The 18,448-nt window shown below is 33.1% G+C and overlaps 2 protein-coding genes across 2 annotated transcripts; both read right to left on the minus strand.

Annotated features, from left to right (window-relative positions):
* Positions 1-928: 928 nt before the first annotated feature.
* Positions 929-9,043, minus strand: LOC100245573 (uncharacterized). Its single transcript, XM_002284137.5, has 6 exons — positions 8,770-9,043; positions 6,842-6,969; positions 6,367-6,470; positions 6,172-6,259; positions 3,881-3,942; positions 929-1,362 (listed from the first exon to the last, which is right to left on the minus strand). Exons 1-6 carry the CDS (start codon positions 8,880-8,882, stop codon positions 1,210-1,212), a joined length of 648 nt encoding a protein of 215 aa, XP_002284173.1. The 5' UTR covers positions 8,883-9,043; the 3' UTR covers positions 929-1,209.
* A 2,733-nt stretch (positions 9,044-11,776) lies between these two features.
* Positions 11,777-16,608, minus strand: LOC100267889 (sulfite exporter TauE/SafE family protein 3). Its single transcript, XM_002284139.4, has 12 exons — positions 15,781-16,608; positions 14,806-14,965; positions 14,095-14,295; positions 13,952-14,016; positions 13,697-13,724; positions 13,495-13,586; positions 13,339-13,425; positions 13,181-13,231; positions 12,762-12,983; positions 12,454-12,547; positions 12,159-12,299; positions 11,777-12,048 (listed from the first exon to the last, which is right to left on the minus strand). Exons 1-12 carry the CDS (start codon positions 15,988-15,990, stop codon positions 11,963-11,965), a joined length of 1,437 nt encoding a protein of 478 aa, XP_002284175.1. The 5' UTR covers positions 15,991-16,608; the 3' UTR covers positions 11,777-11,962.
* Between the last annotated feature and the right edge of the window lie 1,840 nt (positions 16,609-18,448).

Genomic DNA, 18,448 nt, shown 5'->3' on the forward strand with positions numbered 1-18,448 from the left:
GTTTGAAATTTTATCAAATTCCTCCTCTTCTCACATTTTCATTTATTATTTTCATTCAAATAGGTTCTCATTTGTCATTCACTCACATTTCCTCTCATCTCTTTCAAAATAAAAAAGGTCCAAATCTTCATCTTCCTTCTTACTTTATATATATAAAGGGGCCATAGTTGAGAAACCCAACTCAAACTTTTTCAGAACGCTCTTTTAATCTTTTCACACTCTTCAACCCAATTTTAAGAAACTCAACTTGAATTATCCGCGAGAAGTCTTCACCTTTCCAAACTTGTAAGTGGCTTTTACATCAAGCTGTGGGGAGGCATCAACAGTGGCCAAGAATAGGAGGCCATTTGTGGATATTAAATATTTTATGCAAATGATATAAATAAACATTAATGAGATAAATAATAATTGAATACTCATTTAACTCCTAAAGTGCATTAAACTAATTATTTTTAGTGATTCCTATTTTCCTTATGTTTTCAAAAATCCCCACCAAAAAACACTTTCCCAGCTATTCTTAACCTTCATATCAAAATTCTGAGTTATGGCCATTATCATTTTCCCTACATCTTTTATTTGAGAACAAAACAACACAACCAAAAAATTCAAAAAACATCTATTACATTTTCTAAATTGGAATATATTATTTGAAAGCAAAAGCAATATCAATATATTTGTTCTCTGCAAATAGAAAAACCAGAATTCTTAAATAAAAAAAAAAAAAAACTGTTCTCAAGTAGCAGAAACAGACATGCACACTGTATATCATTCTCACAGCAAAAAAACTTCGTAAAATAAACATATTTAATCAAATTGATAATGGCACTTTGAAATTACATACACCAGATCAAACTCAATAGGAACTGCCTCACTAAAAAGAAAAAGAATCAAACAAATTGAAAAGCTAAAACCAATCACCAAACCAAAATAACAAACACATTTTGTTTTATAGATCAGAATACAAAAAGTATTAATAGACCATCAATGAAAATTTAGATTTATTATCTTACAGTACATATAGTTACTAGTTGCAAATCCCTTTTTCTTTTTTATCTTTTCTCATTTGATATTAATAACTAGTTTTAGGACTGAGGCGATTCATTTGAAGGGGAGCAATTAAGAATCATAAAGAGAAGAAATTCCAAATTTCCAACTTTGGTTTGGGCAGCAAAGTTTTTGCAACCAATGGAACAACACCATACCATGCGTTTACATGAAGTCGTCTTCCAGTTCTTGCAACGACTTGTTTGCTGATGCAATCTGTTTGTTAGAAGTCATCTTTTCAGAGACCATCAAACCCTTGTAGCTCCTTATCTCTGCTTGTCTCTCTTTTTCAAGCCTTTCCATTTCTTCCCTACGTTTCTGCATCAATTAATTAAGCACATTTAAATCAGAATGAAGGAATGAGTAAGCAGTCATAATTCATTATAAGTATAATATTTGAATTATCAGAAAGCATGTGAAGATATCCTGTTTTGAGTTTCAGAAAGATATAAGGAGGAAAGGTGAAAAATGAAATCAGCATTAAATATATATATATGATTCTTGCTGAATAAACCTGTGTCAACTTAACCATCATTTTTCGACAGATTAAATTGGTGACACAGAAATCTGGGTTGAATCCACCAAAACTTCGCAGTTAGGATGCCCTTCCGGCCTTCCCCATTTTGAGAGTGAGGACCATTGCTCTAAACATATAATAAGGATGGAGGATAAGATAAGAGAGGTTCTACAGACTGATACATGTGCCTTCAGCATTCTAGAAGAGGGAGGATTCTGAAAAGGTAACTGAAAAAGTTAGGGATATCTCAGACTAAACTCTGGAAAAGAAAACTCTAAATGCTTGGTGGGTTGAAACTAATATTGTGAAAACCTGAACCTTTTTCAGCCATTCAGGATTTGAGTAGAAGCTGCATGGTAGCGCTCAAATTGTGTTGGCATAGTTCTGGTCCTGTCAGAGCATCTACTCAAAATCATAAAAGTTTTGCCCTATTTCAGAAGGTATGGATCTTTTTTTTTTTTAGATTCCAATCATGGTAATTTGCTTGAGATATCATTGCGGAGGAACCAGGAAAACTACTTCAACAACAGCCAAGATCCTGGAACAATTAATTGTGTTTTACACTCTACAGATTGAAGAATCATAGAGATAGGTCCAACAAAGTTGACATAACAACAAAATAAAACTAAATTTGGTAAATAGAATCTTGCACTGAGTGGGAACATCTCACGATGGCACTTGTTTGGGATAAAATATCCAGTATTATTCCATAGGAAAAGGGTAGAAACTTATAACCACTATGCTACAGAAGTTCTCCTAGTCCCAAAAGAGCAGACAAAATCATAGTGTAAAAAGCACTGGTTTGTGGAGTACTATCAACGCAAAGCATTCTAGCAAATTGCTTTTCTTGCACCGACTTGGAATTTTAGATAGTGTGACAAGAAAGAAATTTAAGGATTTTTAAGGACAAGCGGAGGACTTCAGGGACTATGAGACCTAATCTATTTCTACTCCTTCTGGGCCTTCCACTACTACAGTTTTTGAGAGTACTCCTCTCAATGTTATTTAACTTGATTGCAATTTGGTATGCAAATCAAGAGGTTAAAAAGGAAGCTGCTCCCCATTTGGGTTTTGCCTTTAACAGGCTCATTCAAGTTAAATTTTGATGGTTGTGCTTTGGGAAACCTTAGTCAACTAGGGACTGGTGGGGTGATCAAAGACCATATATTGTGGTTTAAAGCTTTTTCAAAATAGGCAAGAGAAGGATTAGCCATTGAGGCAAAGATTTTAGCCCCTTCAGAAGATTTGCTACAAGCCAGGGCTCTTGGCCTTTCTAACCTACAGGCGGAAGGGGACTTTTGTCATGTTGTTATCTTAGGTGGCTAAATTAGAAAAAGGGCCTTTGAGGCACGATGTGTGGCTTTGTCAAATATTAAATGCTGCAAGCATCCTGTACTGTTCTTTCTCTTAGTCTCATTGTCCAACTAAAATATTGTTGCTGATAGTTTAGCAAAGAGACGAGCAATGCTTCGACATTAATTTCTAAGAGATTTCTTAACCCCCAGAGGATTGTCAAGCCGCTTCTCCTTGTATGGTTTCATGTGGTATTCTAGTGATGTATAGTTCTCCTTACTCTTTTGAAGAAGTTCTCTTCATCTCTTCTTTTGATCAAATTTTGTATATTTTGGAAGAATCATCATCTTCATTTATACTTTCAAATTCAGAACAACAAATATGTTTGTTTCTGGACAAAAAAAATGGCTGGTTTATCTAACTATGGCATCATCACCAGCACACCATGCAAGGGTAAATCTATAAGTTTGGCTAACAATTTGGTATCTTTGCTATAATGAGAATGAGCAGCATGGAGAAATTGAAGGCTCTATAGGGGCAGGTGAAAAAAAAGAGAGAGAACAAGGATTGAAACATCAAAGAAAAAAACCAATACAGTAGGATTTAACAAAAAATATGGCCAAAGGCAAAAAAGAGAATGCTGGAACAAAGTTCATCACTCAAGTAGTCAATGCTAAATCACTGACAAACAGCTTTTCTTCAGTTGATTACCAATACATGGTTCAAAATTAGTTCGTTTAACCAGGTAGAATTTAGTTTTATAAACCTCAACTGGGGCCAATAGCAATGCCTTTCTCCAAATTTAACATAAATCCACAGGCACATCACATGTAACCAACATGTTTTACACTTCTGCCAAAGGATAAGGCATATGAATTTACATCTTGAACCTGCTAATCTCAAATCTGCCAAAAGGGTGAGGATGGGTTTGTGGGAGGTTCCAGGTTCAAGTCCCAATGGGGACACACACATCCTCAAAGAAATCAGCCCAATGAAAAACTGCCAAAAGGGAAATATGGGACTTACTTTATCTCTCAGCTGAAGTTTTCTCTCAGCTCTTTCTGCTGCATTAACTGCTTCTCGCTCAGCTGCAGTTAAATATCATGCATCAGCGACTTGTAACACCATCAAGGCAGAATTAGAAAAGATTAATATTGAAAACCATCAGAAATAATATACTTTGCTTGCCTATCAGAAGAAAAACTGCACAAAAAGAAATACAATAGATAAAAAAGGAAGAAAGATAATACAAAATCAAAACACTAAATTCTGTAAGAAACCCAATAGTTTTTCGAAATTTATTCTATCTGAAAACAAAGGAACTATGCCCTTCAAACTTAGATGCATGGTTCAAAGTAGCCACATGATACCAAAACGTATTGCTCCCCAGGCAGCACAATACACATTCTTGATACACCAAGGGGAAAAAATCAATTTATGGTTCAAACACTGCATGCCTCTCAATTGTTGTTTGTTGTTAATTTGGGAAGCAGAAGTTGACAAAATGCTAAAATGGCTGAAGACAGTAGATGAAAATTTGATAGCCAAATCATATAAGTTCCTTGCTAGGCTCTCATATATAACCACCTATAAACACATGATCCCACACAAGCTGAAAATAGTAATGTAAGTGAACCAGCTGCCACTACAGAAACATTGAACAGTACTCTTGCTTATAAAATGTTTTGTTTGTATTGGACACTTAAAACTTAGATGCAGCTAGGTATATAGAAAAAGAGAGAGGGAGAGATATTCCTCCCACCAAATGGCATTTTTTATATCAAGCTGGAAAATATATTAAAAAATAAAGGAAAATTGGATAAAAAGAATAATGAGACATCTTTTGGATAAAACCAGTATTATCCAAGCCCCAATTACATTCCATGTAGAAACAAAAGCTGAGGACACATGAGGAGCTAACTCCTTGGGTGGGTGGAGAAAACAGCTCTCATTCAAATAAACTCAAAATAAACAGTATTCCTAAAACGCCCCATCATGGATACCCAAGAGACGTCAGGAAGAGGATTTGGTCCCCTGACTCCCTAGTAGATCCTTGTCCATTATTCAAAATCCCAGCATTCCTCTCAAATCAGAACACCCAAATAATGGCAAGAATGCACAATCCCAAAGAGTTCTGACTCTAAATAAACTAGCAAAATCCTGAAAAGCAATAACAAACATACTTTGGACCACCTTATCTGTAATGGATGTTGCGGTAGCTTGTTTTATATGATAACTATGCCCTAGTTAATTTTTATGATTTCTTTTTCCAAATTTTTTGGAGAACTGGTTGTTGTATATATTTGTATTACACCCAATGTTTTAAAAACCAGGCTGGACCAGCTGGTTTGACCGGTTGAAGCATCGACCAGAGCTTGGTCTGGTTCGGTTCACTATGGTAGCCCGGAAATGAGTTGAACCAACATTGAACCAATTCAACCAGCAGTCCAACCACTGAATTGGTGAGCCTGCCCAGCCAGTTCATGGGCTTCCCTCTTTTACGAAAAACAGCTTATGGCCCAAACCCAATATCTTCTCATCTATTCACCCAGGCCCACGCCTTTTCATCAAGCCTATGCCTGTGCTGCCAGTAATGAATGAGTAATTTATGGGTGCTGTTGGCTTCCTACATTTTCAATGTGGGAAGTGACTTTTGGCTTTTTCAAGGTAAAATGCAATGAAGTGGGACAATGAGATTTGAACCTGGTTCCTTGCTAAGGAAAATGGACAAGTGGGCCACCATGCTAAGCCTACATATTTTGACAAAAATGCATTTAAAAAATGTATACATGCATATTGGAAAATTTAAAATAAATATATTTATCTATAATGAATATAAAAAATAATATAAATAAAAAAACAAATAATTTTGAAGAAAGTAAAATATATAGCTATCTCCAAAAAAATTTAAATAATAAAATCTTGTTTTATCTTAATAGTTAAAAGCTACATTTTTAATAAAATTAAAATTACTAATAATTTAATAAATTTTTGTGGTATTCTTATCATAATTTAAGCTATTAATATTAATGATGATAAAAATTATTAAATGCATTTAAAATTTTTAATTATTTATAAATATTTTAATTATTTATACATATTTTAATTTTTTATAATTATTTTTAATTTTAACAATATATAAATTATATATTTATGATGTCACCAATTTGACCATGGTTCAATCATCAGTTTTGAAAACATTGATCATAGACACAAGGTTGAAAAGGGCTGAGTTTGATATGAAGTCTATACCAAATTAAAGATTCAAGAGAAATTCAATTAACATGTTATAAAGAAAGCTGAGGTTGCAAGATTACCTTTTAAATCTGGTTTCCTTTCTACTTTTGTCCTGTTCAATCTATTAACTATCTCATTTATTCGCTTCTCCACTCTCACAGTGCGTACCTAAATTAAGCACAAAAACTACATCAGTATCTATCTTTCATATGCATGCTCACCAAAAAGAAATAAAAGTTGCAAAGCACAGAGCAGAAGAAAATAAAGAAGCTCACCATTTTTGAATTGTAAAAACCAACTTGGCCAACATCCATAGAAGCAGTTTTCTTCAGATTGTGCCATGGAGTGTATACGACGTCAACATTGTTCACCTTGTTGCCTGCCATGTAAGCAAATAATGTCATCCAAATAAGTAACTATTTGGATGAATCATTATCTTACTCAAAATTAGCAGAAAAAAGTGGGACCCTTGGATGAAAGGACTGGGTCACAGCTATATGTACAACTCAGCACAGATCTATTTCTTTATAGATTTAATAACTGTTGAACCATAAAAGGTATGATTTCTATTATCTGAAGTCTTGGCATTTAAGTTTTACTAGACAGCCCACAAGATGTATTATATAGTAAAATGGCATATTCTATACTGATGAGGTAGAATACTTGCTAGACCACATAGATTAAATAGACAAATACGTGAAAACAAAATGTAATAAAAATAAATAAAAAAAGAGTCTGAGCATATTTTGCCTTGGATGGAGTTTGCTTTGACAAGCTGAGCACAATCCTCCAGTAAACCTTCACTTATATCATCAATTGTCTGACCCTTGTGCAATCTTACATAAACATGGGCTGAGGACATCTTATCCACATGAAACCTGCGATAAATAAGCCCTTCCATAACGCTCTTTGACTGAAAGAAAACATGGAACTGAAAAAAAAAAAAAACTAAGCATGCATGATTCAAACTTAAGAGAAAGTCAAATATTAGCATGGTCTATAGTAAATGAACCCTATGAAAAATGACCTTTAGATTTAAATAAAAAAAAAGTAGTATTATAAAGAAATAATTAAGCATGTGCTCATACTTGGAAATGGGTTAAACATGCCAGATGGCACACAATAACAGAATGTAAGACGTATCAGCAATATGACACCTGAACTAAAAGCTCCCTGCTTACATGTATTCCCAACAAGAAACTCAAAACCCACTGATCTAGTAAGCATATAAGAAATATTTATGCTCTCAAGCAACCAATGTTTTCAGAATCTTACCAATCACTGAATCAAAAAAGTTATGGTTCACCAATCAGACCATGACATCAACATAATATCATAAATTATATAAATATATAAATCTACATATATATATATGTATAAACAACTAAAAAACTAAAAAGATATCTGATTTTTTATCTTCAAATTATGATAAACATAAAATGTAAATATATTAATAATTTTAATTTTATAAATATATTAATATTTCTAATTTCATTACATAGTATATTTAACAGCTAAGAAAATATAACAGTGTTTATCATCTTATAGATAAGTGTGTGTATTTCTTTTAAGGATTTTAAAATTTTATTTTAATAATATAAGTCATACCATCATCAAAGGGCGCAAGACAACCTAGTGGTTATGAACCAACTTGGGTTCAAATCATCCCACCACCTTATCTAACAAAAATGATCAAACCAGTTCTCTTAAAACCAGTCAGGATGGCCAATTCAGCCGCTTGACCGCTGAGTCATCCAGTCTAGTACCAGTTTAACTCCACAAACAATCCAATTAGTGGTCCAAACCACATTGATGCTAGTCAACAGTCAGACAGATCAGATAGCTGGTCTAGTCTGGTTTTCAAAACATTCATCCGAAACTTCATGAGTAAAAAGAATGACCACTGTCCCTCTCATATGCATCTGAGCAATCTCCTCTAATGGAATTTTGAATTGAAAACCATTTCCCAATCTGCTTTAACTTGGGTCAAGTAGTTTTTCTTTCCTAACAAACAGATTAATCTCATTTATTTTATCACTAAACCAATATCCTTTTGGCCTTTGCCTTGTTCCTGTTCATCTTCATCTTGATCTAAATCCGTCCTTGTTGATCCAATCATTCTCTACACATGTCACCAAGCCATCTAAGCCTATCCTAATAGCTGGACCCTAAGCCTCGCTATGGCACTGTTCCACCTCAACATCCCCATTTCAATTTCACTTGTTCCATCAACATATTGATCTTGATTGGCACTTATTCTCATAAGATAAAAAAATATATCCTCGATCTGATAGGCATGCATCAATCAAATAACACTCTAGAATCATCCCTTCGACCAAAACCCTAAAGAAACAAATTTAATAATCACGCATTTGAAGTAAAAATCATCCCTAGCTAATCCCCTCGAGGATTGATTCTCCTTCGATTAGGAAATCAAACAAACGCTACATTCATTTTTTTTTTAATGAAAACAAATCCACACACAAAATTGATTATAAACAAACCAATCAAAACACTTAACCGCACGCATATTCCCCCTTCCGTAGCTCAGAACATGCAAATTTACTTGCCTTTTCCTCGATTCTCTCCGCAACCAAACAGAAACCAACCTCAATTATAAATTTAAAAAAAAAAATCAAAAGTGAAGCACCAAAAGAAAAGGAAACAGCAAAGCGTACCAGATGTCTTCGGGGAAACCATATTTGATCAACTCTTCGTTCTCGTGCTTATCGAGACCCATGAAAATGGTGTAATCAGCAGCCTCTGGTCGGGCTTTGAAGTAGAAAACCATCGTTGATTCGCTTCTTAGGCTCTCCTCAACGCCAAACTGCCCAAAAGGTTTGAGTTTTAGCGTTTGTGGATGAGAGAGAGAGCGCTTTTAGGGTTTGGACTTTGGAGATTCGTAGATAAGTTAACGAAGCCTTCATCCCTTTTCTGGGAATTTATCCTGTTTGGTTACTCGTTTTTTCGCCAAAACGCGTTTTTTTTTTTTTTTTTTTTTTTGCGTATTTTAGATTAGCTCCCGAAGGTTTTTCATATTTGTAAAAGCCCCCCAACTTTACATTTTGTTAATAGCAACTTGCTTTTAGTTCACTTTTTTTTTTTTTTTTACTTATTATTTAGTAGGTGTTTGGCAATTCAACTTAATAATTTAAAATATTATTAAAATGACTTAACTTAATTTAAGTCATTAAATAAATCATGTTTCGTAAAATGATTTAATTGTATAACTTAAAGTTAAAATCAATTTTTAAATAATAAGTATAAATAATTAACTTATTCTTATATTCATATCTTCATTTTATCTTTGTATTCTCATTTGTCATAATTACATTCACAATCTTTTTTACTATTCCACGACTTTTATTATTATTCAACCTCCTTTACTCTAATTTTAAGTTATGATGATAAATATGTTAATATAATGATTTGAAATATATTTTAAGTTGATTTTATCAAACAATCTTAATACCTAAGATAATAATTAAGTAATAAATTTTAAATTAATAATTTAACTTAAAAATCAATTTAAGTCATTAAGTAATACGTATTAAGTTTTATCACATACCTCCTAAATAAAGAGGCTATCTCTTTTACTATATTATTTTATACCTAGAAAAATAATAAATTTTAAAATATATCACCGAAAACAATTTATTAATTTTGCTTATTTTAAATATGGACAAGCAATGATGAGAATAAATCTTGCACATTTTTTATTTAGAGGATATTATTGAGAATAAATTTTGGGTTTGGAAAACAATGTTCGATAATCTTGCATAATATATTAATATGTCTTTTTTTATGTAATGCACATGATTGGCATAATGATGCTTCATAATTTCATTTTGTACCTTATGATTAAGGATTTGAATTCAAGTCATATATCAATCAAAACAATGATGATAACAAGTTTTGTACATGTAATTTTGAATTTAGAGGCAAAGTCAAAATATTAGGGAATGGAGGGTGACAATGGTGTAACGTTTTTTTTTTTTTTTTGTTAAGAGAAGTCAAATACTTTTATTTATGTAATATTTTGATTTGAATTTTTTTGTTTCGTTATATGATTATGATTTTTTAAAAAAGTAATTAATTACGAGGTAGAAATTTTATTTTGAAAAGATTGCGTAACTAACATTTTCAATTGCTTGAATCAAGCATGCTCGAAAGCAAACTCAATTTGTGATGCCATTATGAAATGTAATGAAGTATAACGTGGAATGATTTTCATGTTTTTATTCATATTTGAGGGTTTCTTAATGCATATAACTAAAATTAGAAATAAAATAAAGTATAATAAGTTGAAATTTAGGGTTATTTAGTAAAACTCTATATTTATTATTTCATGGCTTAAATTGATTTTAAGTTAAATCATATTTAAGTCATTAACTTAAACCTTATTATTTAATTCTTAATTTTGATATTATCGATAAAATTAACTTAAAATTTATTTTAAATAATCAAATTGACATATTCATTTTTACAAATTATAATTAGGATAAATGAGGTTGAGTAATAGTGGAGGTTGTGAAGTAACAAAAAAAAAATAAAGATAATTAAGACAAATGAAAATATGAATTTAAGAATATATTAATTGTTCTTTTTTATTACTTAAAAGTTGTTGTTTTTTACTTTAAGTCACACCATTAAATTATTTTATCAAATATACTTAATTTAGTTAATGATTTAAATTAAGATATTAGATTAATTTAAGTTGACTTATGAGACATGCACTTAAAAAGGAAAAATATGTAGTTATTTTTAAAAAAATATAACATTTATAAAATCGTATTTTTCAAAAAAATAGTTTAACATTAAAAAATAATATTTTCAAACAAAAATGTACTGTTAATGGAATTCACCTTGTCACATTCACCATCAACCTTTGTTTTGTATATCAATTTAAGTTAGTCTTCAAAACTCCTCTTCTCGATCCCACCTTCTATGAAATCACCTCTTTATTTTTTCCTTTATTTTTATTTTTTGTTCTTTTAAATTTAGATTTTACTTATTTATTTTGTCCATTTTTATTTGAATTATTATTTATTTACTTAAAAAAAAATTATAAGTAACAGCAAACGTGTGAAGATAATATTTTTTTTTATCTTTATGCATTTTCAAGACTCTTCATGTCATGGAATATTACCGTGGTCTTATGTTTCAAAATCAACTTTAACCCCGTAAATTTCAGGATATAAAAGTTTTTCTATCCTAAAAGGATAATTCTTTTCCTTATTTTTTAGACTTGGCGGGTCGAGGCCATTATTTTTTCATGCGAAGTGTGGACCTTCTCGTCTCTGTTCATGTTCGCTTGCTGCTCATCAATCAATCAACACTTACAGTAAACAACCGTACCTAAACACTTCTTTATCGGCCCTTATCACCTCTAACTAGTTTCTTGTCGTTGACTGCGAATGGGGGGCGACGACGAGACCGTACCTCAATAGTTCTGATCACAAACTCTTCGTTTTCATGTGAAATAATGGCTGGAAATGAACCTATACATCAGATCTGGAAGCTGTCCACAAATCTGAACCTTTTGCCCCACGAGACCCAAGTTCTCAAAACCAATCACAAACTAGAAAGTGACCTAATTGAAGCTAAAAGGTCATCTTCCTCACTAATGTCATGGGATGGGATCATAGAGAGTCACTGACCTAGTCCAATTAACACAGAATGATAGAAAGCAGAAAAGAAAAGGCAAGTTTGATTCTCACAATCCGAAAGCATAAATGAGATTTCGAGGAACTGAAACAAACAATTACCTACAATTCAACCCCCCAACCCCAAGAATTGGTAGAAAGCATAAGGTTGATCTTGCAGCTGACCGAGGAATCTTGAAAGTGGAAAAGAAAAAGTGGTTATATGCTAAACTTCATACCTACACAGGTTCTCAAATCCCATGTATTCATGCCGCTCAATTTTCCCTATCATATTTGATAGGCCAACTCCACCTATACAAAAAGAAGCAGAACCATTTTAAGAGCACAAAAACATTCACTAACAGCACAGACAATATTGTAAAGGAAGGCTTGGACCGAACAATGGATGTGTAGATGCTTACCTAGTGAGATTGCGCTGATAAAGATTGTGAAGGCTAGAATGAAGATGATTAGAGATGCCCTTCCCAATATACTGATCAGTCTTCTTACAACATGCTGTCCTATAAAGGCGGCAATAGTTGCAACCAAGACCAAGTATACAGCTGCCAAATAAATTACAAAAGATATGTAAGTATAAATAATTTTAGACGAACTATATTCCCATTCCTCTTTTTTATGATAGGGTGTTTAGATAATTTATCGAAAGTAAGAAAAAAAAAAACATAGTTCATGGAATATTGTGGTTGGGTAACATACCATAAGGAACTGGAAAACGCTTCAGAAGGTAATATTCTACAACAGACATAGATGATGAGAAGGTCATTGCAAAGGTAGCAGTGGCGCTTGAGACCTGTTCCAAAGTTATCGAGTTAAATTCAGACTGAATTGGAAGATAAGTGGTGGTCACAACAATATCCCATTTCTGCACCTCTTCAAATCAGTAAATTAATATCCACAGAAATTTTCAAGTCCAAAAGATGAAAACTAATATTAATAACCAAATATAAACTCACCACTTCTTAATCGTTTTATTTTATTTTATCTAAGGAAATGCATAAACTCACCTGAGGAGGGACTCCCAGCTCCAAGAATAGTGGACCCAGAATAAATCCCCCACCCAGACCAAGCAGCCCTCCTACTATGCCCGCAAGTACCCCACAGAAGCAATAGAGAATCAGTTGGTGTACTCGAAAGTTGGTGCCAGCATCTCCTTTGGATGCAATTATTCTCCGTCCCTTGTACAGGCTAACTGCCTCATACAGGGATACTCCAACAGAAACAGGGATCTGCAAAACAAGGATAAACTCTCAAAGGTGCTTAAACTCAGATTTCAATAAATTGCACTAGTGGAGCTCAAAATTCATTTTGACAGTTTTCTGATTTTAAGTCTTAAACATGTGCAGCATCATGTCCTACTCATATATGCACACATGAAAAAAAATTGTGGAAGCCACTTGTGTTTGGTCAAATCAACAGAAGGTACCTGCATGAAGTTCAATACCCAATATGCCATCGAACAAGTAGCTGTATTATTCTGTTTCCAACATGTTAAGATTTTCAATCAGGATCAATAACTTCATGTAAGGAGAAATTTCACAGTATAAGCTTCTCTTAATAAAATATGTTCAGGAGTGGGGAAACCTTAGCAATCTGTAGTGCGAGGAAAGCAACCCAAACGAAAACAAGAAGCCCAAGTTCCTTCCAGTAAACATTTTCAATAATACTGACCTGGGATGGTTACATCAATCAGTTTTTGGAAACTCTGAAATTAAAACGAGCTTTTCATAGTATACCCACCTCAGGTTCTTTAGATTTATTGGTAGCATTTTGAGTGCCATTACTTGGGCCACTAGGAAGAGGCTTGTACTCTACTTCCTCCGTACCATTACCTGATAGGACGAAAAAGATTCAGCAATGCTTTTGGAGAGATAAAATAATGTAAAAAGAATCCTCTGGTCTTTTGATGTCTAATAATATAGAGGAATGTAGGCCAACTCACCATTTGTTCCCAAACGCTTAGCAGCCTCCTGTAACCAGAAACAAGTAAGATTCAGATGGAAATTATTAAATTTTAATCATGTTAGAATATTTTAAAGCACTTGAAAAGCATGGGAAATTGAGCTCCTTTGTTCTGGTTTTTGGTACTCATTCTAAAAATACAAATAAAACCAAAATAAAAGAATGATTTGATTTCCATGTGGTGCACAAACAAACTCTCAATTCTATTCATACAACATGTAAATTTTATAATTACCCTTTTCATTATGGTTTCTTTCTTCCATGTTTCAACACCCTTTAAGAATGCCTTTGTTGATGTACCTGCAAACTGTCATAATGAGTCAAGGGCACTCTTGGAGTCTAAGATATATATAGCAGAATTGAAATTCAACTAGTTACCTAAGAAGAGAACAATTAGCAGAACTGTAACCATCCAGTCAGCGAATAAAACATTAAAAGCAACCCCAATGCTAATGCCCATCATGAGCATCGGTTGGAAGAGCAGAGCCAAATCATAGTCAATGATAGGCATATCAAGTGTAGGATGCCTTAACTTAAGATTATAGTAAACAGTTGAGCCTGCTGCACCCATAATCATACCTGACCAAACAAACAAAATGGATGACTTCCTCAATTATGATAGAGCAGTTTCAAGTAACCACATAAATGAGATTTGCAAAGGGATATCCCTTGTCTTCCACTAGCTATTTGTTAATTAGATAAAACAGTTCTCAGAGCTAAATCAAGGACAATGGTCTCAGGGAAATGATGGTTGCTAAGCTCCATGCGCAAGGTTCAAAGAATTGAGATCCATGAAAAGCCATGAACTCAGCTGACAAAGCTGGTGGCATGTAAGGGTAGTAAATCAGTTCTCTCTTTTTCTGCTACTAGAAAATTTGTGAAAATGGTCTCAAACCCGCTGCTTGGAATATGTGAAATCAAGTACTGAGTCAACTCAAACAGCAGGCTGGATTGGTGATATATTAAAAATATTCCTTTTTATCCTTTCCTTTTACCACTCCCTTATTCCTGACCCAATGTTCTGAATTTGGTTAGAATGAATTAGATCTTCTACAGCACTCCTACCACATGGATGTGTCTGTTTCTTACATTTTGATAAAGCTGTTGCAGATTTTGGATCAAACCCAATAACTAGGCTAAGCATAGGAACAAAAATGCCACCACCACCAACACCACCCACACTCCCAAATGCTGCTCCAAAGAATCCAATTACGCTACCAACAACAATTTGCCAGCCAAATTCCATTTCCTGTCAAGTCAAATTTCCAATGACCACATTTAAGTTTCCCAAAACAGATTTTGAATTTAGAACAAAATTATTTACCAACGTAAATTACAAAATCCAACAAGCTACTCTATACAAGCAGATAAAACTAGAAGTTTAAAGCTGGAATTCATAATCTGTGGCAGGGAGAACAGAGGAACAATAGAAAGGTAAGGGGAAAACTGAAACTTTATATGTCCATAGGTTTGGTCCCAAGCAAAGAAATAATAAATTCCATTGAGTTTTGTTAAGGTCATCTGGTGAAGACAAAATAGTATACTGCATAGCTCCGATCTTTTTCCTTTTCTTTTCCTCAATTTAGCAAACAATCAGGGGAATAAGAAAGCAATTTTGTCCCATTCTATATAATCCACCTACTACCAACTAAACAAATATTTAGATTAACATGGTCCTACAATCTGAACGCATGCATAGAAATTAAAAAAAAATACTACAGCAAGTAAATAAGAAAAAATCTCATGAAACGGGCTCTAAATTGAAGAAGACGACCAAATCGCAGAAGATGAGGACACGCTTTTATTGACAATTTCATGCAAGTTGCAATATAAATCCTGGTATATAATAAATTAAAAAAATTATGATAGATATAGCCAACAATATCATATTCCTAGATTGGGGATTTTGGGTTGAGCCTCACCCAGTACCCGATTCCATGCATCTCACTTACGGTAATATAGGACTAGCGACAATCATGTTTTTGGGTATATAAACAAGCAAGACTTATAAGAATCCAATCAAACAGTTCGCATAGTAGGAATCGAAGTGAATATTCAATTTACCGGCCAAACGTGCTGATAACCAGATCGGTCTGATTGCCATAAGAAATTTACAACTTTGGAAAGGTAATTTGAGTTGAATCCTGCCTCTTTGGTTACGTTAAATGTTGAAGCTTCGTGTTTAATGCTTCTTTCGCCTGAAACAAACGCGGAAGCTAGCATAAAGCTGCATAAGATCATCAACATCAACCATTTTGTTGCAAATCCAGCCATCAGAATTCAAAATTTCCTCCCTCTCTTTTCAACAACGAATCCCTCTCTCCTAAACTGCAAATGCCTTTCTCTCTCTAAAACTACAACAAACACGCTCCACCTCTCTCTCTAAACCTCTTCCTTTCTCTCTAAAACTGGAGCAAATTCTGTATCGAAACTTGCAGTAAGCCTTCTCTCTCCAGAGTTAGCTCAGCCGTCAGCGACGGCTTACCTCCATATAATCCAAAAATCAGAACCACGGCTCTGTTTGGTTGCCAAGAAAGCTGAGAAGAGGACAAGAAATAAAATCTCAAATCCCTCCGCCTTTTTATCCGTTTCTCGAATACAACAGAATCCAATGAAAAGATTTGCGAGTCTTCGACTTCGAAAATGCGGAAGCGGAGAAGACGGACAAAAATTTATAGGGAAACCGAGAGAAAATAGGAGAAAATATGGGGAAAAGAGCCGAAGAGAAGGAAATCGTGATTACAGAAAGCTGGTTCGTCCCCTCCCGAGAAAATTAAGCTAATAACGGTGCTTATTTATTGGCTAATTGTAGTGACTGTGGGGTACTTTCACTCTCCGTCTGACCTGTATCACGATGAGCAACGTCGGACCTTTGCTTCCTTTCTACGTATGGTGTCAGGTGGGTTATTCCTATAGGAGAACAGTTAAACAAAATCCACCCAGGTCCACGCGCGGTAGAATTAGTCAATTTTAGGCTTTAGCAAGCGAAATAAATTAACCATATATTGACATGGATAATACGATACACACTCGTGGAGATATTATCCCCTGATTGGACATCTAGGGTAAAGTACTGTTTGGATGCGAGGCTAAGAGCGCCACCAAATCACAAGAAAAAAGCGACAAATAAGGAGGGAAATAAAATGAGAGGCAGTACGACATATGCGTTGAATTTAGGATTAGATTATAGAAGTATTAGATACGTAGGCTTACCTATATTATAAATGGATGTACAGGTCCGTAAATATATGAGAGGCGTCATCGTTTTCAAAGTGGACTCACCTGCCAAATTACCATAATGGTCTCCCTACTTTTTTTTTGTCCGCCCAATTTGGCTGCTTTTAATTCAAAATTCATAGTAAACTTATAAACTCGTGCGTGTACTTCGAAACTCATCTACTCGCTCGATTTGCTAGAACACGTGGATAAAAAAATTAATTAATATGATTGAATGAATTTAGTATAAAGGTAAAAATATACTCCTTTGAAGTGGTGGAGCCTGGCGTATCACCATTGCCGTCACGCATGTTGGATTCGAAGGGCGTGGAAAGTGGATTCACGTTTCTATGGTCCCAAATAGAAACTACAGGACCCACGCTAACTGCCAATCCCTTATTCAAATATTGTGAAAATGTGTGGAATCCCAGTACTTAGAAATAATTTCTTGTCAAAAACAAAAACAAAAACAAAAAAAATGGATGAGAAAATAGTAAAAACATTTCTATTTTAGTGCCTATAATAATTAGTGGTAGTTGCATTTAATAGATGGATTTTGAAGCCAATAATTGCATTTAGTAATAATTATAGTATTATGTTAAATCAAAATTTTCTTTCATCTCTCCTAAGCATAATATCCGTGGTTGTTGAATCCTGGAAACTCTATTATATATATAAATTTAGAGTATATTTAAGGGTGATTTTAAAAAACGTTTATAATATTTTTAATACTTAAATAATAAAAATTTTTAAATATTAAAAAGATTAAAATTGTTTTCTCTAATTACTATCATGTGAGATCTTAAAACATCGTCTTAAAATGTTTTTAATATAAGCATTTTCTTTAAAAGTGTTTTTAGGAAAATTAATAATAAAGGTTTCTTAAAAAAAAATCTAATTTTTTCATATTATAAGTAATTTTTAAGATTTTTAAAAATATTTGATAAAATTTTTCAAACACTTAATTTTGTTTTAAAATGTTTTTAAGGTTAAAAGTGTTTTTTAAAATCATTGTTTAATATATTCTAGAGATCCATTTGGTTGTGATTTTAAGGAATACTTTTAATATTTCAAAATTTTTATCTTTCAAGTATTAAAAAAACCAAAAATGTTTTTAATAATAATTCTCATATTGTATTTGATAATAATTTTATAAAATGTTTATAATATTTATAACACTTGAATGATAAAAAATTTTAAGTGTTAAAAGGGTTAGAAGCGCTTGATAAAATTACTATCAGATGGACTCTCAAACACTCTAATAACTCGTTTAATAGTGATTTTACGAAATACTTTTAATATTTTTAACATTTCAAATTTTTGATAATAATTTTATGATATATTTTTAATATTTTTAATATTTAAAAAATAAAAATCTTCATATGTTATAAATATAAAAAAAAAGCTTTTTAAAACCACTACCAAACTCATGACTGACATCCAATTTTATTTTGAATGCAAAATTTGTAACAATATAATCAATGTTGTTTTGCAATTATAGGCATCATTTTACTAA

Source organism: Vitis vinifera, chromosome 4 (assembly GCF_030704535.1).
Source record: "Vitis vinifera cultivar Pinot Noir 40024 chromosome 4, ASM3070453v1".
In the NCBI taxonomy this organism is placed as follows: Eukaryota; Viridiplantae; Streptophyta; class Magnoliopsida; order Vitales; family Vitaceae; genus Vitis; species Vitis vinifera.